General features: G+C 40.3%; 3 protein-coding genes across 7 annotated transcripts; 2 read left to right on the top strand and 1 right to left on the bottom strand.

Annotated features, from left to right (window-relative positions):
- The first annotated feature begins 793 nt into the window (after nt 1-793).
- Nucleotides 794-6,486, top strand: LOC112291869 (uncharacterized). Of its 5 annotated transcripts, none has more exons than XM_090255711.1 (16): nt 794-874; nt 1,166-1,275; nt 1,871-2,382; nt 2,534-2,595; nt 2,779-2,873; nt 2,973-3,077; nt 3,190-3,270; nt 3,385-3,492; nt 3,664-3,927; nt 4,104-4,191; nt 4,431-4,542; nt 4,779-4,854; nt 5,141-5,197; nt 5,370-5,434; nt 5,617-5,759; nt 5,935-6,486. In XM_090255711.1, exons 2-16 carry the CDS (start codon nt 1,270-1,272, stop codon nt 6,036-6,038), a joined length of 1,878 nt encoding a protein of 625 aa, XP_090111837.1. In that variant the 5' UTR covers nt 794-874; nt 1,166-1,269; the 3' UTR covers nt 6,039-6,486. The 5 variants fall into 5 exon arrangements, with proteins under 5 accessions (XP_090111837.1, XP_024395570.1, XP_024395571.1 ...); XM_024539803.3 differs by lacking the exon at nt 794-874 and adding an exon at nt 911-1,026; XM_024539801.3 differs by lacking the exon at nt 794-874 and adding an exon at nt 911-1,026 and having other exon boundaries at nt 1,850-2,382.
- Nucleotides 6,487-12,361: 5,875 nt separating this feature from the next.
- LOC112291559 (uncharacterized) lies at nt 12,362-14,741 on the bottom strand. Its single transcript, XM_024539138.3, has 4 exons — nt 13,710-14,741; nt 13,448-13,561; nt 13,124-13,297; nt 12,362-12,970 (listed from the first exon to the last, which is right to left on the bottom strand). Exons 1-4 carry the CDS (start codon nt 14,490-14,492, stop codon nt 12,740-12,742), a joined length of 1,302 nt encoding a protein of 433 aa, XP_024394906.1. The 5' UTR covers nt 14,493-14,741; the 3' UTR covers nt 12,362-12,739.
- Nucleotides 14,742-14,835: 94 nt separating this feature from the next.
- Nucleotides 14,836-15,944, top strand: LOC141046208 (uncharacterized). Its single transcript, XM_073538873.2, has 2 exons — nt 14,836-15,058; nt 15,144-15,944. The coding sequence occupies exons 1-2, from the start codon at nt 14,836-14,838 to the stop codon at nt 15,584-15,586; spliced, it is 666 nt and encodes a 221-aa protein (XP_073394974.1). The 3' UTR covers nt 15,587-15,944.
- The last annotated feature ends 314 nt before the right edge of the window (nt 15,945-16,258 follow it).

Below are 16,258 nucleotides of genomic sequence, written 5' to 3'. Positions count from 1 at the left end.
GATTGAAATTGCAAATAAACAAAAAATGCAAGGAATGTATGTCTCTCAGATGAAATTTTGAATTATTTGTAACACCTTCCAAAAACCCACTTATAATGCTTAATTTTGTTTATTCAAAAAATAAAATCCATTTATAGTACATTCGTTATGATTCATTACAAATGTTATATAATTCAGATAATTTTAGAAAAAATATTTATTAATATCAAATTTAAAATTATAAAAATAAAATCTAAAATCAAATTGCAAGTGTAAGAATGACATCAATAATTTTGAATACACATATCTTCTTGGTATACATGTTATATTAGATGGGTTTTTCTTAGTTCTGTATATTACACTAAAATATCATATACACAAATATTCATCCATTATACATACACACAAATATACATCTATACAAAATATTGTAAGATCTCTTGCATCGTTTTGAGTGTAACAAAGTTCGTAGTTTATTTTGGATAAGCCCCAGAAATTGAAACAAGTTACACATACATCCATCGAATTTTACACAAGGTAAATGAAAATTGTTTGGCGGTGTCAACTTCATCATGCAACTGAAGCCATTAAGAGAAAGAAAGGGGAAGGCGCAAAGGGAGAATCACGAGAATACTGATAAGGCCCACTACCAGAACTGCCCAGTTCTGATACGGCCAAGGAGGCGTGTGTGCTATCAGAAGATTGCGGCGTCTCCACCATAAACGCCGCCGCGTCTCCGCGGCCACAGCGTGTCGGGCTGTGGCGGAGAGCCCTGGTTGCAAAAGGAGAGCCCTGATTGAAAAAGGAGAGCCCTACGGCGATGGAGGGTGGGACGCGACGCGACGCGACGCGCCAGGACTGCAGTGCCAACAGAATCTGGCTCAGTCCATGCTGTGTAGGACAACTGCCTCGCCTGCTGAATGCTCCTGTAGCTCTCTCCCTCCCACTATAAACAAATATTTTCCCGTTGTACTAATCTCCCAATCAATTGGTTATTCTGCGGGGAGCATCGTCGAGCATGGTGACTGCAAGTTTGTGGGTTTGCTGGTGGGTTGAGGTTTCCGGAAGCCGGTCGACGAAAAGGGACTGAGACGTGGTTGTTCTCGAGCTTAGTATTGTTTTGGGTCTTTGGAAATTTGGGAGGAACTGGGTTGGGTTGAGTCGGTGGCGATTGGATGCGATGCAGATGCATGAGTTTTGAGGTTCGGGGAGGGTTCGCGGAAGATTGCAAGGCGGAACGGGATCGACCCATAATTTGGCGACGGGTATTTGCGTGTGGAGTCGGGTGCCATGGAGGTAAGTCGTGGGTTGTGTGTGGCTGTGCGAGGTTTGTTTGCGCTGTGTGGGAGTGTGTATTTTGGAAGGGGTCCGTTGGAGTTTTCGTGTAGTTGTTGCGGTGTGGTGCCCAAGGTTTGATTAGTGTGGGCGTAGAGTTGGAGCTCGTTGTGAATTTTTTTTATGAAGAATACAGGCTCCTTTTTTCAAGTGTGAGCTGAATGTCAGCCTGCTGCGCCTCTTAGCTCCACGATTGAATTATTAAACCTTGGAAATTGTTCGATTGGGAACCTCGATCGTCAACAGAACATGAGGAATTCACGGTCCTGGAAAACGAGGCAGTTTTAGTTGCGACTTATCATAGCTGTGAAGTCTTGAAATTATCATTTTCTTTCACAAGGATGAGCTGCAATGAACTGCCAAAAAATTGTTCCGCTGAGAGAACCTCAAGAAAATTAGTCTAGCGCATGCTCGGGTCTGCAGAAACTAATGGGTCCCTTGCGAATGGTACCTGGGCAAAATGGCAGCCAGCTAGGTGTCGTCGCTTTCATTTTCTATCATATACTGGTGATTTCCTTTGGTTTTAATTTACCAGATAATGCACTGCTTACACCAGAAACTGTTAAGTAGCGGATCAGGAGCACTTACAAAATTTTCCGCTGCAACAAACCGAGACCCGTTTTATCTCCATACTTCAACGACTGTACCACGCCTACATCGCGAAAGAACACAATCGAGATGCAAGCAGTCTACCAGAATCACAGCGCAGTGCTTCGAGAAATCGATTGCAGCAACTCCCAAAACATGCAGAGCACTAGATAGCGCATGGAGCTCAGGTGGAGTCTTGAGAGGAAGGCTGGTTTCGTTCCACCAGCCAGACCGGGACATTCCTGACACAGAACAGCGATCGGTGAGGTGTTCGTCAGCAACGGCTGGGGTCGACGCATTTGGATCGTTTGGCGAGTCGGAGAATATTGCACGAGGTTTCGGAAGTGGCATTATGAAGGACATTGAACGTCGGCTCCCGCAATACGCCACTGACTTCACGGATGGACTCCACCCCAAGGCTTTGAGTGCGGCTGCGTATATGATCTTCGCCTCGCTCGCCCCATGCTTTGCCTTCGGCGGGTCAGTGGCGATGTCCTGGCTAGATTTATGCTTGTTAGTCTTTCCATGGCTTTGCAAGTGAATAATCTTATTGCTGAATAATCTGGGTCTTGCCATTTAAGAAGAAGGAAAAACATATCTGACGACTTATTTTTCTTCTATTCATGTTCAGGATGATTTCACGATTAACAGCTTGCCATATGGGGCTTCTGGAGACCATAATAAGTTGTGCAAGTGCGCACTTTTCCCCTTGTAATGCCATCAGTAGTGCTGTGTAATTTGACAATCAGATTGAGATGGTGAATTTTTCAGGAGATCCTACGAATTCAGCTTCCAACCTCTTTGCAACTAAAGATCTCAGTATTTGACCCTCTCTTCGCGTCGTTGTCTTTTTGTTTCTTTCTGTACACAATGCAGTATCAGGACTCATCTATACTTCATTCGCGGCGCAACCTCTTACTTTGCTTGGCCCTACCGGCTTCATGGTTGTGATCACTGGTGCTTTGTATAGGGTAAGTCGGTCGTGATGGGATTGATTCATTTTTGGGCTTTTCACTTTTCTTCAATTTCTTCAGGTTATGTACTGAGCTGTTTGACGTCTGCGCTTGCAGGCAACTAAGCAAGCCATGTTGCCGTTTCTTCCTATTTACGGCTGGGTCGGTATCTGGTCTTGTGTATTTCTTCTCGGTCTAGGAGCTATGGAGGCCAGCTCAGAGGTAATTTACTTTGCGCAATCGTTTTAGGGTTAAATATAGCTTTTGCTACGGCTTCAATATTACCATTGAGGATGATTCCTTACTGAATTGCGGGCCTATGCGTGAAACCCAGTTAGTCAAGTACTTGACACGATTCGTGGACGAGACATTCACAACGTTTATCTCCATTGGCTTCATGATGGAAGCTTATAAGGTTTGTTTCAATAACTTACGATGTCTAACTGACGTTTTCGATTCACAACAAGTTTCTGCGAAGGGGTGTTGCTACTTTTCCTCCCATTACACATGACACTTAGCTTACATGCAGGGTGTTTCAAGTCTGTATAGCCCCGCCAGCTCTTATCCCATTGAGACTGCGTTTCTGTCGTTTCTTCTGGCCGCTGGAACCTACGCAACTGCTAAAATCCTAACTCAGGTTGCCAACCTCATGTCCTCACAGAATCCCTGACTAATTTCGTTTTATGTTTGTTTTGAAATGGACTACGTCCTTAATGAGTAACCTGTGTTGCCATTTTTCCATCATTTGTTCATGCCAAGGCTTTACAATTGAAGTTTTAATTTACTCGTGGGTTGGAAATGTCCACAGCTGCGAACGTCACGTTTGTTGCTGCGGCCATTTTCTGGCGTTCTTGCTGATTTTGGGGCTCCATTAGCAATCTTCCTTATGTCAATGGTGCCAATTCGGTTCTTTCCAACAGTACCTCTACCGTTAATGCCAGCAGCATCAACGATAGCATCAACCGCAGGCCGTCAGGGCTGGCTTGTGCCCCTTTTCAGCATACCTTCTTGGGCTATTGCTGCATCAGCTATTCCTGCAGTTTGTGTCAGTCTATTGATTTTCCTTGATCAGGTTCATTTCCCCCCTTATTAATTACCTGCTTTCTAAGATACTTGAAGGATCACAGGCTGCTTGTTTCCCTGACCGTACTTAATTGGAAAATGGTGCAATGCATGCTTTTATCTTGTTGATTGCCAAGATTTGCTGACCTCTAGGGCGACTAATTGATATGCTGTGGAAATCTGCAGACCATGACAGCCCGTCTTGTAAACAATTTTCCCTCTCCTCGACTTAGAAAGAGCGCAGGATATAATCTTGATTTGGCTGCAGTTGGAGGTAAAATCCTCATCGAAGCATCACGTATCAAGTCTGCAATTGCAATAAGAATGACATGTTATTGGGAAGCGACTCCAGTATATGTGTTTTGTTTTAAGCTCTCGTATACAAGATGCAAAGCATTACACTTTTCTTAATTGCATCATCCGAAGCTTCATCATCAAAGTCATAGGCTGTTATATTTCTATTCGATAGATTATTCCTCAGGACATTGATACATCATATGTATGCTCTGGCAGTGACTACGGCAGTAGCATCTTTACTCGGATTGCCTTGGATGGTGGCCTCGGCTGTGCCGTCTTTGAACCATGTCCGAAGCTTAATTGTTCCAGCCAAAAGCACAAGTGCTAGGTAGGCCTTCCACATCACTGCAAATCAAGTTGAGGTGAAATCTCATTTAAATTGTAAGTTTTCAGTTTTTTCAGAACAAGGATTATGTGCACATCGGTCTGGTACTTAGAGTATCTTTGATAGTGCTTCGAGGTGTGTCATAGAAGCTTTAAACTATTTATGAGGTAGTAAAAATGGTTCAGTTAAAAATAAATTGAAAATCAACAGAGTCTCTGAGCTTAGATTCTTTGCAACAGCGGAGACGAAGCCACCAAGGAAGAAGAGAGTGGGCCTCGTGTGCTGGAAAATCGTCTTACAGGCCTCATGATCTCTGTAATACTCTTGTTACCCCCCTACACTTGCCTTTTCCTGCACTTCATAATTTCGATTGAGCAAATTATTAATTTGAGGGCTGTCAAAGATGATACAATTATATATTCTTAAGGTATAACTCTCTTGTTTATGAGTGCCTATCTATTGATATCAGTCATGCTGACCCAAGTGTTTGTAGCACTCACTGTTAGGAAAGAGTAGGACTTGATTCTTGTAGGTTTTGTAAAGGTGACATACATATATACATACAGATGACCATCTGGGTGGGTTGGGCATGTGCTGACAGGCGGGAGTGGGAGCATCACTAGCGTTTTGGCCACTTCTGCGACGTGTTCCACTTCCGGTATGATCCCTGGCCATCTTCAACAGCGGCTGATTTACTGAATACGATGAATCCATCCACTTACTAACATTGACATTGTATTCATGTTTCAATTCTATTTTTATACCAAGAATTCAAGGGCATGAAACTTGCAGAGACGCTTATTAACATATTTGCTGGGCTGTGAAATCAGGTCACTAGCGGTCTGTTTGTATTCATGTCATTGAGCATCATCAGCAGCAACCAGTTTGTAGAAAGGCAGGGACCTCTATCTTCTGTCATGTTTGTCTCAAATCATTTGATGCTGCTGAAGTCGATCCATATAGCAGGAAAATAATTCAAATAAATCTAATAAATTCACTAAGTGCGATGTTTTGTAAATGTACCTGCATCTATATATGAACTAGTTTCGATCTAAAAGTGTTGTTTATTTATTTCAGGGTCAAGCTTTGGCTATACCACCCGGATCTAACTCCAGACCACGAATTCACAAAGGAAGTCCCCAAACATGAAGTTCACAAGTTCACTGCGCTTCAGCTAGCTTGTCTTTGGGCACTGTGGAACCTAAAGGAGAGCAAATGGGGTAAGGCACAATTTGCCACTCGTAACATGCGAGTCTTTCGAGTGTAGATTTTTCCACCCATGACTAAAATTGCACATCATTGAGTTTCTCATTGTGTTTGAGCGCAATGGTGATTGCCTCTTCTCTGGGTCAGCTGTTTTACGTCTAGTAAACCTGAGCTGTTGTGGTTACGCAGGACTTGCATTCCCAGTGGTGATTCTAGCGCTTGTACCGATCCGAAACATGTTGGCCACACGGTTATTCCAAGCGCAGCATTTAGCTATCCTTGATCCGAAGTGACCCCAACTCTCGCCCTGCCAATTTACTCAAAGATTTATGGGAGCTAGAAGTTGGTGACAATAACAAATGTGAGCAGCAGTGGAACAGAAATAATCTGCCTCACATGCTCACCGGCTTTGAGTTGTAGAGTAAGAAATTAAAGCGTGTCAAAAAACAACGCAACCTAGTGACAACATTAATGGTAGAATGCTGAACTCACTATCAAGTATCGTTTCAGTAAGTATACATGTACATTATTCTGTTTCTATTTGAGCTTTTGGCTTGAGCAGTGCTTGGATTGGACTTGCTTGCCTCTTGGTTTGCATGGGTTCAACGAGGCTGTGGATAGATTACATGTTAGTTTAAACAACTACCAAGTATAGCACATCTGTCGTTCATTTGGTGAGGCATCTGAATCATTAAAGAAAAGAATAAAATAAAATAAAATAAATAAATTGAGTTTTGATGATTTGAAGATGTTTACAATTGAATGGGTGCTTAATTTATATTATTATGAAATAAAGATTGTGATGTTTTTAATACTTTAGTAAATGAATATTAATAATCTTTTAAATGTATTTTATAACTTAAAAATTGAAGTAACTCTTAGTTGATGGAATAATTTAATTGACATATCTAAAATGATCTACATAACAAATGCACGTTTTTAAATATAAAATAATATTTTGGGTTTATTAAATTCAATTAATTTATTTTAAATAATATATAAATTGCCACCTGACCTAGTTAATTTAGCAATAGGTCTAAATCAATAGAATTCAAACAACAAGAAAAATCTAAACCAATAAAATCGAAATAAAAAGCTCACAATCAATTGGATATACCTAATCTATACAAGAATGAAACCTTCTAAATTAGATTCAAATTTAGATTGTAAATATAAAGGAGGTTAGAGATATTCAATCTATTTAAAAATCAGATATCTATGATAGAACAAATTAAGACAAAATAGCAAAGTAGCCATGTAAGAAAATGGTTAGTTGTCATAATTAAGTAAAAGTAGTACAAGTAGATAACAAGATTCTATTAAAAGACTCTCTTTGTCTTTGTAGTTCTTCTTTTCTTTGGTATTTTTTACTTTATTTTATAAAAATATTATATTCTATTTTGATTGTTTATTATAGTTTTGACTTGATATTATTTTTTCTCTCTTTGTATCTTTATGTATTAATTGAAGTGAAGTTATTTTAATCTAATTTAATCTAATAAATTGAAGTAATTATAGTAATCAAATTCAAGTAATCAAATTCTCTACAATAAAGAATTTATTTCAAATTAGTCATTTTGGTGGAATTATATTGAGTATATTGTAAAATGATGTCAATTCAAGTTAAATGTGTTCAAGAGCTTTTTTGAGTTGACAATTGGATTTGACCAAATCATTTAAAGAATTCTACAAACTCCAAACTACTCAATTTTGGATTAATAAAGTGCCATAGAGAAAAGAAGAAGAATATTGACTCCTTTAAGTGATTGGTTTTTGGAAATAAGTGTCTTGCCTTCATCCTCCAAAACACAGATTTTTACCAATATTGAATACAATCCTTTATTTCATTTTTCTATGAAGATAAAAGCCTAAAATAAGAGCTTTTGAAAGAAGCTTCTAGAAATGGTGATCTTCACTTTTTGATTAAATAGACAAATTGTAATGCATTTGGATAAGATTTCTAAACCATTTAGTATTACTTTGGAAGATTCTCTTTCTTCTCTATATACATAAACTTTGTTTCTAGCCTCCTATCTTTACAAATAATTGATACATCAAATCAAAATTTAAGATTGGTCTTTAGTTGTTATTAATAGAATACAAAGTTAGAGTCTATATTTCTTGATTACTAGAATCAATGACTAAAAAAGGGTCCTATTGAATTAGATTTTTTCTACCAATTGGATATAAGCTAACAAATCTATAGACTTAAATACAAAGAAGTAGATTGCCAAATAAGATTGTTAAAATAATTGGTTTGGATTTAATAAGTTAAATTTCTAATCATAACTTCTTACTGACATTAATGAATATTAACTACAACTTGAATACTCTATGTTTTGTATTATTGACACCTCTCTAAGTTATTAATTTGCACTAGATTTTAGACCAATTAGGATATTGAAATCAATGATCAGTTTGGACAATGTAGTTAATTTTTATTAATTTTTTTCTTTCTTTGATACAAATTCTTAAGACTATTAGCAAACCTAAATGAGAGATTGTTAGCATTAAACACTAATACTAATTAGTTATTATTGAACTTCCTATCATCAACATCAATCCACTTAATTAATCTTAGTAGGAATAGTGGTTACTAATTGATTCATCTAATTTAAAAGAAAATCCAATCTTTTTCTTCAAAAAGAATTTCTTCAAGATTGATTTAGTGGAGTCTAGTGAGATTACTATCAATGTGGAAACAACAAGACAAGATTAGAATTTGGATAAGGTTAAATAAGTAATTTTATACTCATATAGATGGTTTCAAGAAAAATCAAGATTTATTTCTAAAAATATTTCTTTGAATACAAATGCTAAGAGATTCTTTAGGCTTTTTGCTCCAACTAGAGAAGAGATCTCTAGCTAAATCTCATCCATTCATTTCTTACCATAAATCTATTGTGATACACTATGACCACCATCACTCGCTTATTATTTGCTTGTTTTTCTATTGTTTGTTCTTCTTGAATCTATTGTGCATTTACAACTATCTTTTTAATTCTAGGACCAAGATCCTACGTCCAAAAAAGAATTTGTTTCATCTAGATCATGATCTTCTTCATTATGGATGTTGACAAGTGTCATAACAATGACTTAGACTATGTTGAAGTGTATCATTAATGTGATTGCCATTACAACTATTAGACTTCTAACATTGTAGACAATGATTATTTTATGGCTCATCTTTTCAACATGGTGAGATTTTTGTAATAATTTGCTTCTCTAGCTATTTGTTGGATTTTATTGTATTGGCAGTTCACACTTTTCAATTGCCTTAGGTCTCTTTGGAATCCAATTTTAATTTTCCACCAAATAGAATAGTAAAAGAGACTCCTCTATTATATCCTCTATTATATCCTTCTATTACATCTTCCTTCTATATAATCTCTTATGCTAAATTCTTGGTCCCAGGAGTTCTAAATTCCAATGAAACTCATCCAAATATATAAAACCTTTGTTCAAAGAATCCAATCTCTTTGGATTCTAATACTGATGAGTTTGGCCATCAATGGCAATCTATTCTAGGACTTGTCCTTCATTAACTTCTCATAATGTGGTCTTTCTTCACTACAAACCTTAGCCACCATTCTTATTTTTTGAAACACTAAATTTTTAGACATTACAATTTTAAAAAAATAGATCACCAATTTTTTGAATTCAACTTTAATATACCAATATTTATAGCTATTACAAGAATGGTCTAAGATCCAATCAAGCTTAGAATGTCATCTATGCTTGTCATTGGCCATTGATATTTTTTTAGCTAAAATTTGATTTAGATTTATTCTATAATAATTACAAAAAAGATAAAGAGAATACTGGATGCAAACGAGGTTTGAAGGCGGCAAGGACGAAACAACACAAATCGCAGGGTAGAGTGGCTAGAAGTGGCAACGGCAAAAAGAAAAGCTAATTTTCGTGGAGTTGCATGGCGTCTCGGGGTTGTAAGTTACACACGCCCATGTTGCTCAACAGCGGAAGAAGCATTCTTCAGCACACCGAGGCGTTCAAGTAGGGCTGCGGTTATCAGGAATATGAACTCCACAGCACTTGCTGTGATTATGCCATAACTACGTTGCATCCTCTCATGAGCAGGAAGCGTTGAAACGCTCTCAATGCACTGTCGGAAGTTCTGTCGATGATTTCACCTCACCTCATTCCTTGTAACCATGGGCACCTGATTAGTTTCACATCGGATCAAATGCTTTCAGTCATTCCAAAACTGTGCAGATCTTGAGAAATCAAACTGTTCTAACGCAGGTTGTTCCCATCCTTATCCCTATTCAGCGATTTAGCTATTCTGTGATGTTTTGTTTTGGTGGCAGTTGATTATTCCAGAGAAGAAATGGGTCATCTCTGCCGAACCGGCACGTTCCTCGTCATGACGCGTGGTCAGGGTAAAGGTGAAATAATCGTGGAAGTTGAGGGCACATCAATAATTAATGCTACTGGAAATGTCGGTGAAGAAACAATTCTTGAGGATAGTGTATGAGTTGCTGGCAACCAGCGGTATAGAACTTTGTCGTTCATGAGGGATAAGCGTGAGAGGTAGAAAGCCTCTGACTGATTGAAGCGTACTACCGAATGCCTGTGGCGAGAACTATTGAAACTCTCGCTTACGGCATTCAGCTCGGCCCAATGCTGACTGTACAAGATTTGGCACCGTCTACACAAAATGACCATTCAATCCCTTCCCTATAGCATTGTCCAATCAGTTCTGCAATCTTGTCAGCCTAGACACAAAATTCATCTCCATCCAGTATTCAGCTAACGAGTCCTTGTTAAATCACACAAATTCACCGCAGATCTCGGTCGAGTTCAATCTCCACAAATTAAATAATATCCATCCTCCCGATGCAACAGGGGGTCAATTTCAGGCACTCAACTACTATGTGAGTTAGGCAAATCTCCTCTTGGGGTTGAATCCCCAAGATTGCTCTTGATCAAGTCCTAGGGCGGTTCGTCGCCCTCCTCAACCCTACCTCGGTTCATCTTCTTCTGTGTCACAACACTTTTTCTATTTTCAGGGTCCATTTCTCCAATCTCCTATGCAATCTCCTGCCATTTCTCTCACAACTCCTGCATCAGCTCATGAAACAGTCCATACTGCCGCCGCCGTGCATTTCAACATGGATGGTTTCTCCAGCTTAACGCAAGCCAGTTGCACCATGTCAGATCCCTTTCGTGCTACTCCCAGATCTAGATTGCGCTTGAGAGGGCAAAATAAATCCTAAAGAGATGAGAGATTAGAAAACGGGGGTTTAAGCAGTTTCTAAAGGTGATCAACTACGATGCGGATAAAGCAGATCGCACGAGCAGAGGGACCACCAGGAATGATGCGCCTCTTGCCCAACTCGGTCCACGAGTGGGCCACCTCGCAGCTCTCTTCCTACCGCACAAGATTTCTAGCCCATAAAGCTCAAAAATCTCTGGCGCACAAACATCTCTGGTTCGCTTGGACATGCCAGGAGCTCATGAAAAAGCGAATCCAAGCTGTTTGCTTCGCCAGCACAGCAAGGTTGCGGTGTGTAAAGCATTGTTGTCTCTTTGTAATACCAAAAAATCTCCCCACCAGGAACTTTCGAAGCCTCTGAGGCCACATGGTGCGGTGGTAGTGCGATGACCGGACCAGCAGGTATTTAGATCACCATATATATATATATATATATCTATATCTAGTGTGGAAAGAAGGGCGGCGCATCACCCTCGTAAATGGGAAAACTCTCATCTAGACAAAGTGAACTACATTCAACCAGGTCCGATTGACTTAAAATTGTATGATTATTATATATTCTTTAATAATTTTTCATTAAATTTTCAAGAATTTTCTTTGCAGTCTGTTATTGTATCTTGCCCAATGTTTTTATCGGCAGCCTGGTCCGAGATGCAGTAGAGATTTCAGAGTCACCATTTCAAAGCATATTAGATAAGTTTGAGTTCTTCACAAACGTTGGACACCGCTTTGTCATGAAAAACATTTGACAATTCTATATCGAAGAAGCTAGTAGATGTTATTTAGTATGTTAGACAAATATTGTGCTGCGGTAGTTTGACAAGTTGTAATCATATCAATTCTTGTCATTTCGTTGAATAATCTCACTGCAGGGGATAAAATCATATATTAAATTTCTCTTACTGCCAAATGGGGTTTTCTTCCCAGGATTGATATCTGTTATTTATGTATAGTAAAGAAAGTATGCTTCTTTTGTATAATGGCTACATCCTGGTGAGGAAGCTCTTTATGCACTGTTGTTTTTCGATAGGTGGAGATTGTAGTTAGATACTTTCAAGAAGACGTGAAAGTAAAATACAGACGTATGTTAATAACCTGAGAAGATTCTACAGTGATATGGGTTCATAATAAAAATGTGTGTATCATGTGCAGATAATCCTGTGTTCAGTGCTGAAGAGTTGGAAGAGATGTGAAAAGAAATTATCAAAATTGAAATTATCGTCCAAAAAGTATATGCAGCAACACTGGAACATTCTATCAGATGATGATTCTAGACTTAGCAACTCTTCCCAAATATATGTACATTTTCGCCTTTCATAACTATTCCATTCATTTCTAATCAACCAGTGAATACAAGTGATCAATACGCTACAAATGATATGGATGAAACGATGAAATAATCGTATTACAGACCCTCGTTCTATCAGCTTGGATCTTATCACTGGTTACTCTCGAAAATAATAAATCTAAACGCACATGCACTTCGATTTATGATGAAATCCCTCAAATACGTTACACTTCTAAAAAAATTCCAAAACAGCTCTGTGAGTGAGGATTTCCCACCAGCTACCATTACACTACAACTTTCTACAAGCAGAGCGAAAGGACAGCACCGCTTCACGATGAGGAAAACTCTACTATGTACAAAATCCCCCACTCTCCCTCGCAGATTGTTTCAAATTCACAGCCTTGACTGTAAGACAGTTACAGATACACAATTGATGGAGATTCTGACAAGAGACTCAAGACTATCCACTGTTATTGGGAATCTTCAATGGGGAGTTTCTGCTCTACTGCGTCTCCAGAGCTTAACACTGCCACTGTCTCTACTTCACTTATTTCCATTCTCTGCTGAGCTTTCTCGTTGGCAAATACAGAGAGAATAGTAACCCAAAGAATCTCCACACAGTCTACCCACAGCAGACGCTGTTCGACGGGAACCAAACCATACGTGATAAGATGCGCAAAGGGCCACAGCTTCCAGCCAGCCTGCAAGACGCGTGGAAATTGTCAGATTGAGAAAGTCGGTCACATGAAAGCGAAAACATTCAGCAAGAGTGTGTACAATAATAATATGTGCTATACAGAGAAGGCTTATTATTATTATTTTTAAAGTTCAAGAAAATGAGTGAGAGGCCTTACCGTCAAAAGAGGGAAGAATGTTTCTCTTAAATCCTTGAGTATCCTAACGGGAGACTCAAATCGAAGCAATCCTAGAGTTATGAAGTAGATACTATTCCAAATAGCCGACCAGATGGTCTGGTCGAATGCTACTTTCACTGGGACTACCCACCATCCTTGAAACGGAAACAAAAACTGCAATTCCACAATTAACATTGATCAGCCAATCGTAAAGTTCAACATAACAATTTGATAGATTGAAACGAAGATAGCGCGCGGCACGTCAGACATACCAATGCAATATGATCAAAAATTTCTTAGTCACCTGGAGAGATTATCACATACCTCGCAAACGTGATAGTAGTAGTGTGACAAAGAGCCGTGAAGGCAAAATCCAACAAGACCTGATCTCAGAAGCCTGACTCTGCTGAACTCGAGAACCGGTTTTCCCTCTACACACTGCATGATTCAGAACCTATGTTAGATTTATGCCACAATATGTGTACTGTGTGAAAACAGACCACGGCCTAGCCATATAGTAGAAATGCATTCAATCCCTGTCAAGAGTCTATTCATTAGAATACTCCAGAGGAAACATCGATATTACCTGCCCAATCCAATCTCCAATCGAGTACACAACTCCACTGATCATCATCTTCGCCAGAACTGGATTAGCACTAAGAAATTCCTCATACGCATGCCAGTTGTGGAGAGGGGCATACTTGAGAACCTCAAATACAGTCCACCCATGCCAGACATCGTGATCAACGGTGACGGCTTTAGTAACAGCGTACGATATGGCAGCCCCAGCCAAGAGAGCGTTGAACGTCCTATCAAGTAATCTACTTTCTTCATCCTCAGATTTGGTAAACCAAAGCAGCTTGGGCCTGTACATGGTTGCGGTCATGGTCTGCGCCTCGTTTACAGCCATCTCCATACTCAACTGATTTCCGGACCCATACGTGCCACTTCCAATTGGCTGCGGCCTGTCGGTCTCACGCAACTCCACCAGCATCCCATTTGCGCCACTATGCGTCTCTGCGTCATCGGGTAAGGCTTGTACAACAGGAACACCTCCCGAGCTCACAACGTCCTCTTCGGACCAACGCAAAATTTTGGAACAGGAGCTTTTAATCACAGTTTTCGGGGTACCTGCAGCAACACCATCTCCAGGCAAGCTGGAGCATCTGATGGAGAACCCGTCCTTCTTCCCCGCAAAGAATCCACCCTTTCCAGACGAAGAACAAAACTTGCCAGAAGAGACTCTCTCTGGCAACCCACAGCCGCTGAGACCTCTCACACCCCTATTCCTCTGCGGCAGCCCCACGCATGGAGCTCCGAAACCCTGACTTGCCACAGATCTCACACACGCAGGACCAACACCTGCCATCACACGACCAACCACGCCCTATACTCCTCCTCACACTCACAAAGCAACGACACGCCGCGTCTCAGTATGTCCGCCTGCTCAAACCCCAAGTTCGACACCACGTTTCCCGAACACACACTAAATAACAACACAATTTTCTACACTCCAACAAAAACCCTTGCAACCCCGCTGCTTAAGCAAAGCAATCGGTTGCGAGGAACGGAAGGAACCCACTCACACTCCGTTACACACACACACAAAAACACACGCGCCTTCAAACGTTGAACATGAACGTGCGGCTTCCGCCTTAAGAATCCCCGCCCTCTCAGCGCTGCTGAAATCTCCACCCTGCATGCTCATCCACATGAAGCAATCCAGATTGGATCTACTAATCACCCGCTTAATCCCTGATTACTGCCAACCCAGTCAAAACTTACCCCTCCTTCCCCAAGTCGGCGAGGGGCATACCCGCAACAAATTAACCCCTCCACGACGAACGAGAGAATCAGAAAGCGAAGATTCGTCGCGGGAGAACCACACAGGGCATGCGATCCATCCAACGACGCACGCGAGTCCGGCAAAGCCAGGTGAGCATTAAGACACATTGCTTGATTTTAGTGGGGTATCCGATTCCCATCCAATCAACCCCCTGTGATAAATTCGCTCTGCCAGATGTCGACTTGTGTGGCTCTCACAGGGGAGCACTCTGGCCACATGGTGAGGTCGCGGTGCCGCCAGCGCCACAGCGAAAGCGGCAGAGGGGTGCGCAAAAGGCTGGCGGGCTGCGAGTGGGCGACCAAGTTTCCAGAGGCCAGTCGAGGATTCCTTCGTCTTCGAGGGCAATGAATCCAAAGTTTCTTGCACAATCGTCGACATCGACGATGGATATTTCATGCCAGGTTCTTCTTCTTCTTTTTCTTCTGCTTGTGCAACTGGGATTTCGTGACGTCGCAGAAGTATCTTCCCACAAGCTGTGCTCCATGCGAGCACCGTCGATCCCCCCCGTGACTTGGCTTGCGCGCACACGCAATCAGTCCGGCTGCGCCACATTATTTTTGGCTCTAACCAGCGCCGAGGATTCTCGAAACTTTTTCCCCTTCGTGCTGGTTGGGTGAGAAGGATTTCTCGTCGTTTCTTCGGGGTCTGTTGTTATAGCGGCAAATGTATTTGCTCGTTGGCTTGGACAATGCACAAGAATTAGGGTTTTGATGTGGCGATGGGGGATGGATGACTTTGGGTGGTAAGATATTGAGTCGATAACCGTGAAGCAATTGACACCTCTTTGTGCAAGTGTAGGTAATTAAATAGTAAATTACAATTGTAGTGAGCAAAAAGCATATATGCATACTAGTGCATATGTCTTTATATTTTCACACATATGTCTTTATATTTTCACACATATGTCTACATATTTTCACACATATATTTTATAAATTAAAGAGTGTGAGATTTTAAATCCCCATTCTTGTGTTGCATCCGTTCTCATATTGTTGTAGTAGAGAGAGTTTGCTCCAAGAAAGCGCTAGGCCTTTGGCTATCACTAATTGTTCAAACAAGTTGCAAGTTTATAAAATACAAGTTTTATTTATAGCTTGTCTGTATAAAGACATTCATATCAAATACACAAGACTAAGATGCACATGAGTTTCCAAAATGTGAATATATATTTTAAAACCACTTTTATTCTCATAAGAATCCTTTTTCGAAAATGTATTATCCTATAGCTTTCAATCTAACTGTCTAGTTGGACTCAAACTTCTCTATAAATTATCTTATATCCTTAACTA

This window comes from Physcomitrium patens, chromosome 14, assembly GCF_059467195.1.
Source record: "Physcomitrium patens ecotype Gransden chromosome 14, ASM5946719v1, whole genome shotgun sequence".
NCBI lineage: Eukaryota > Viridiplantae > Streptophyta > Bryopsida > Funariales > Funariaceae > Physcomitrium > Physcomitrium patens.
This window is presented reverse-complemented; position numbering and strand designations above follow the sequence as displayed.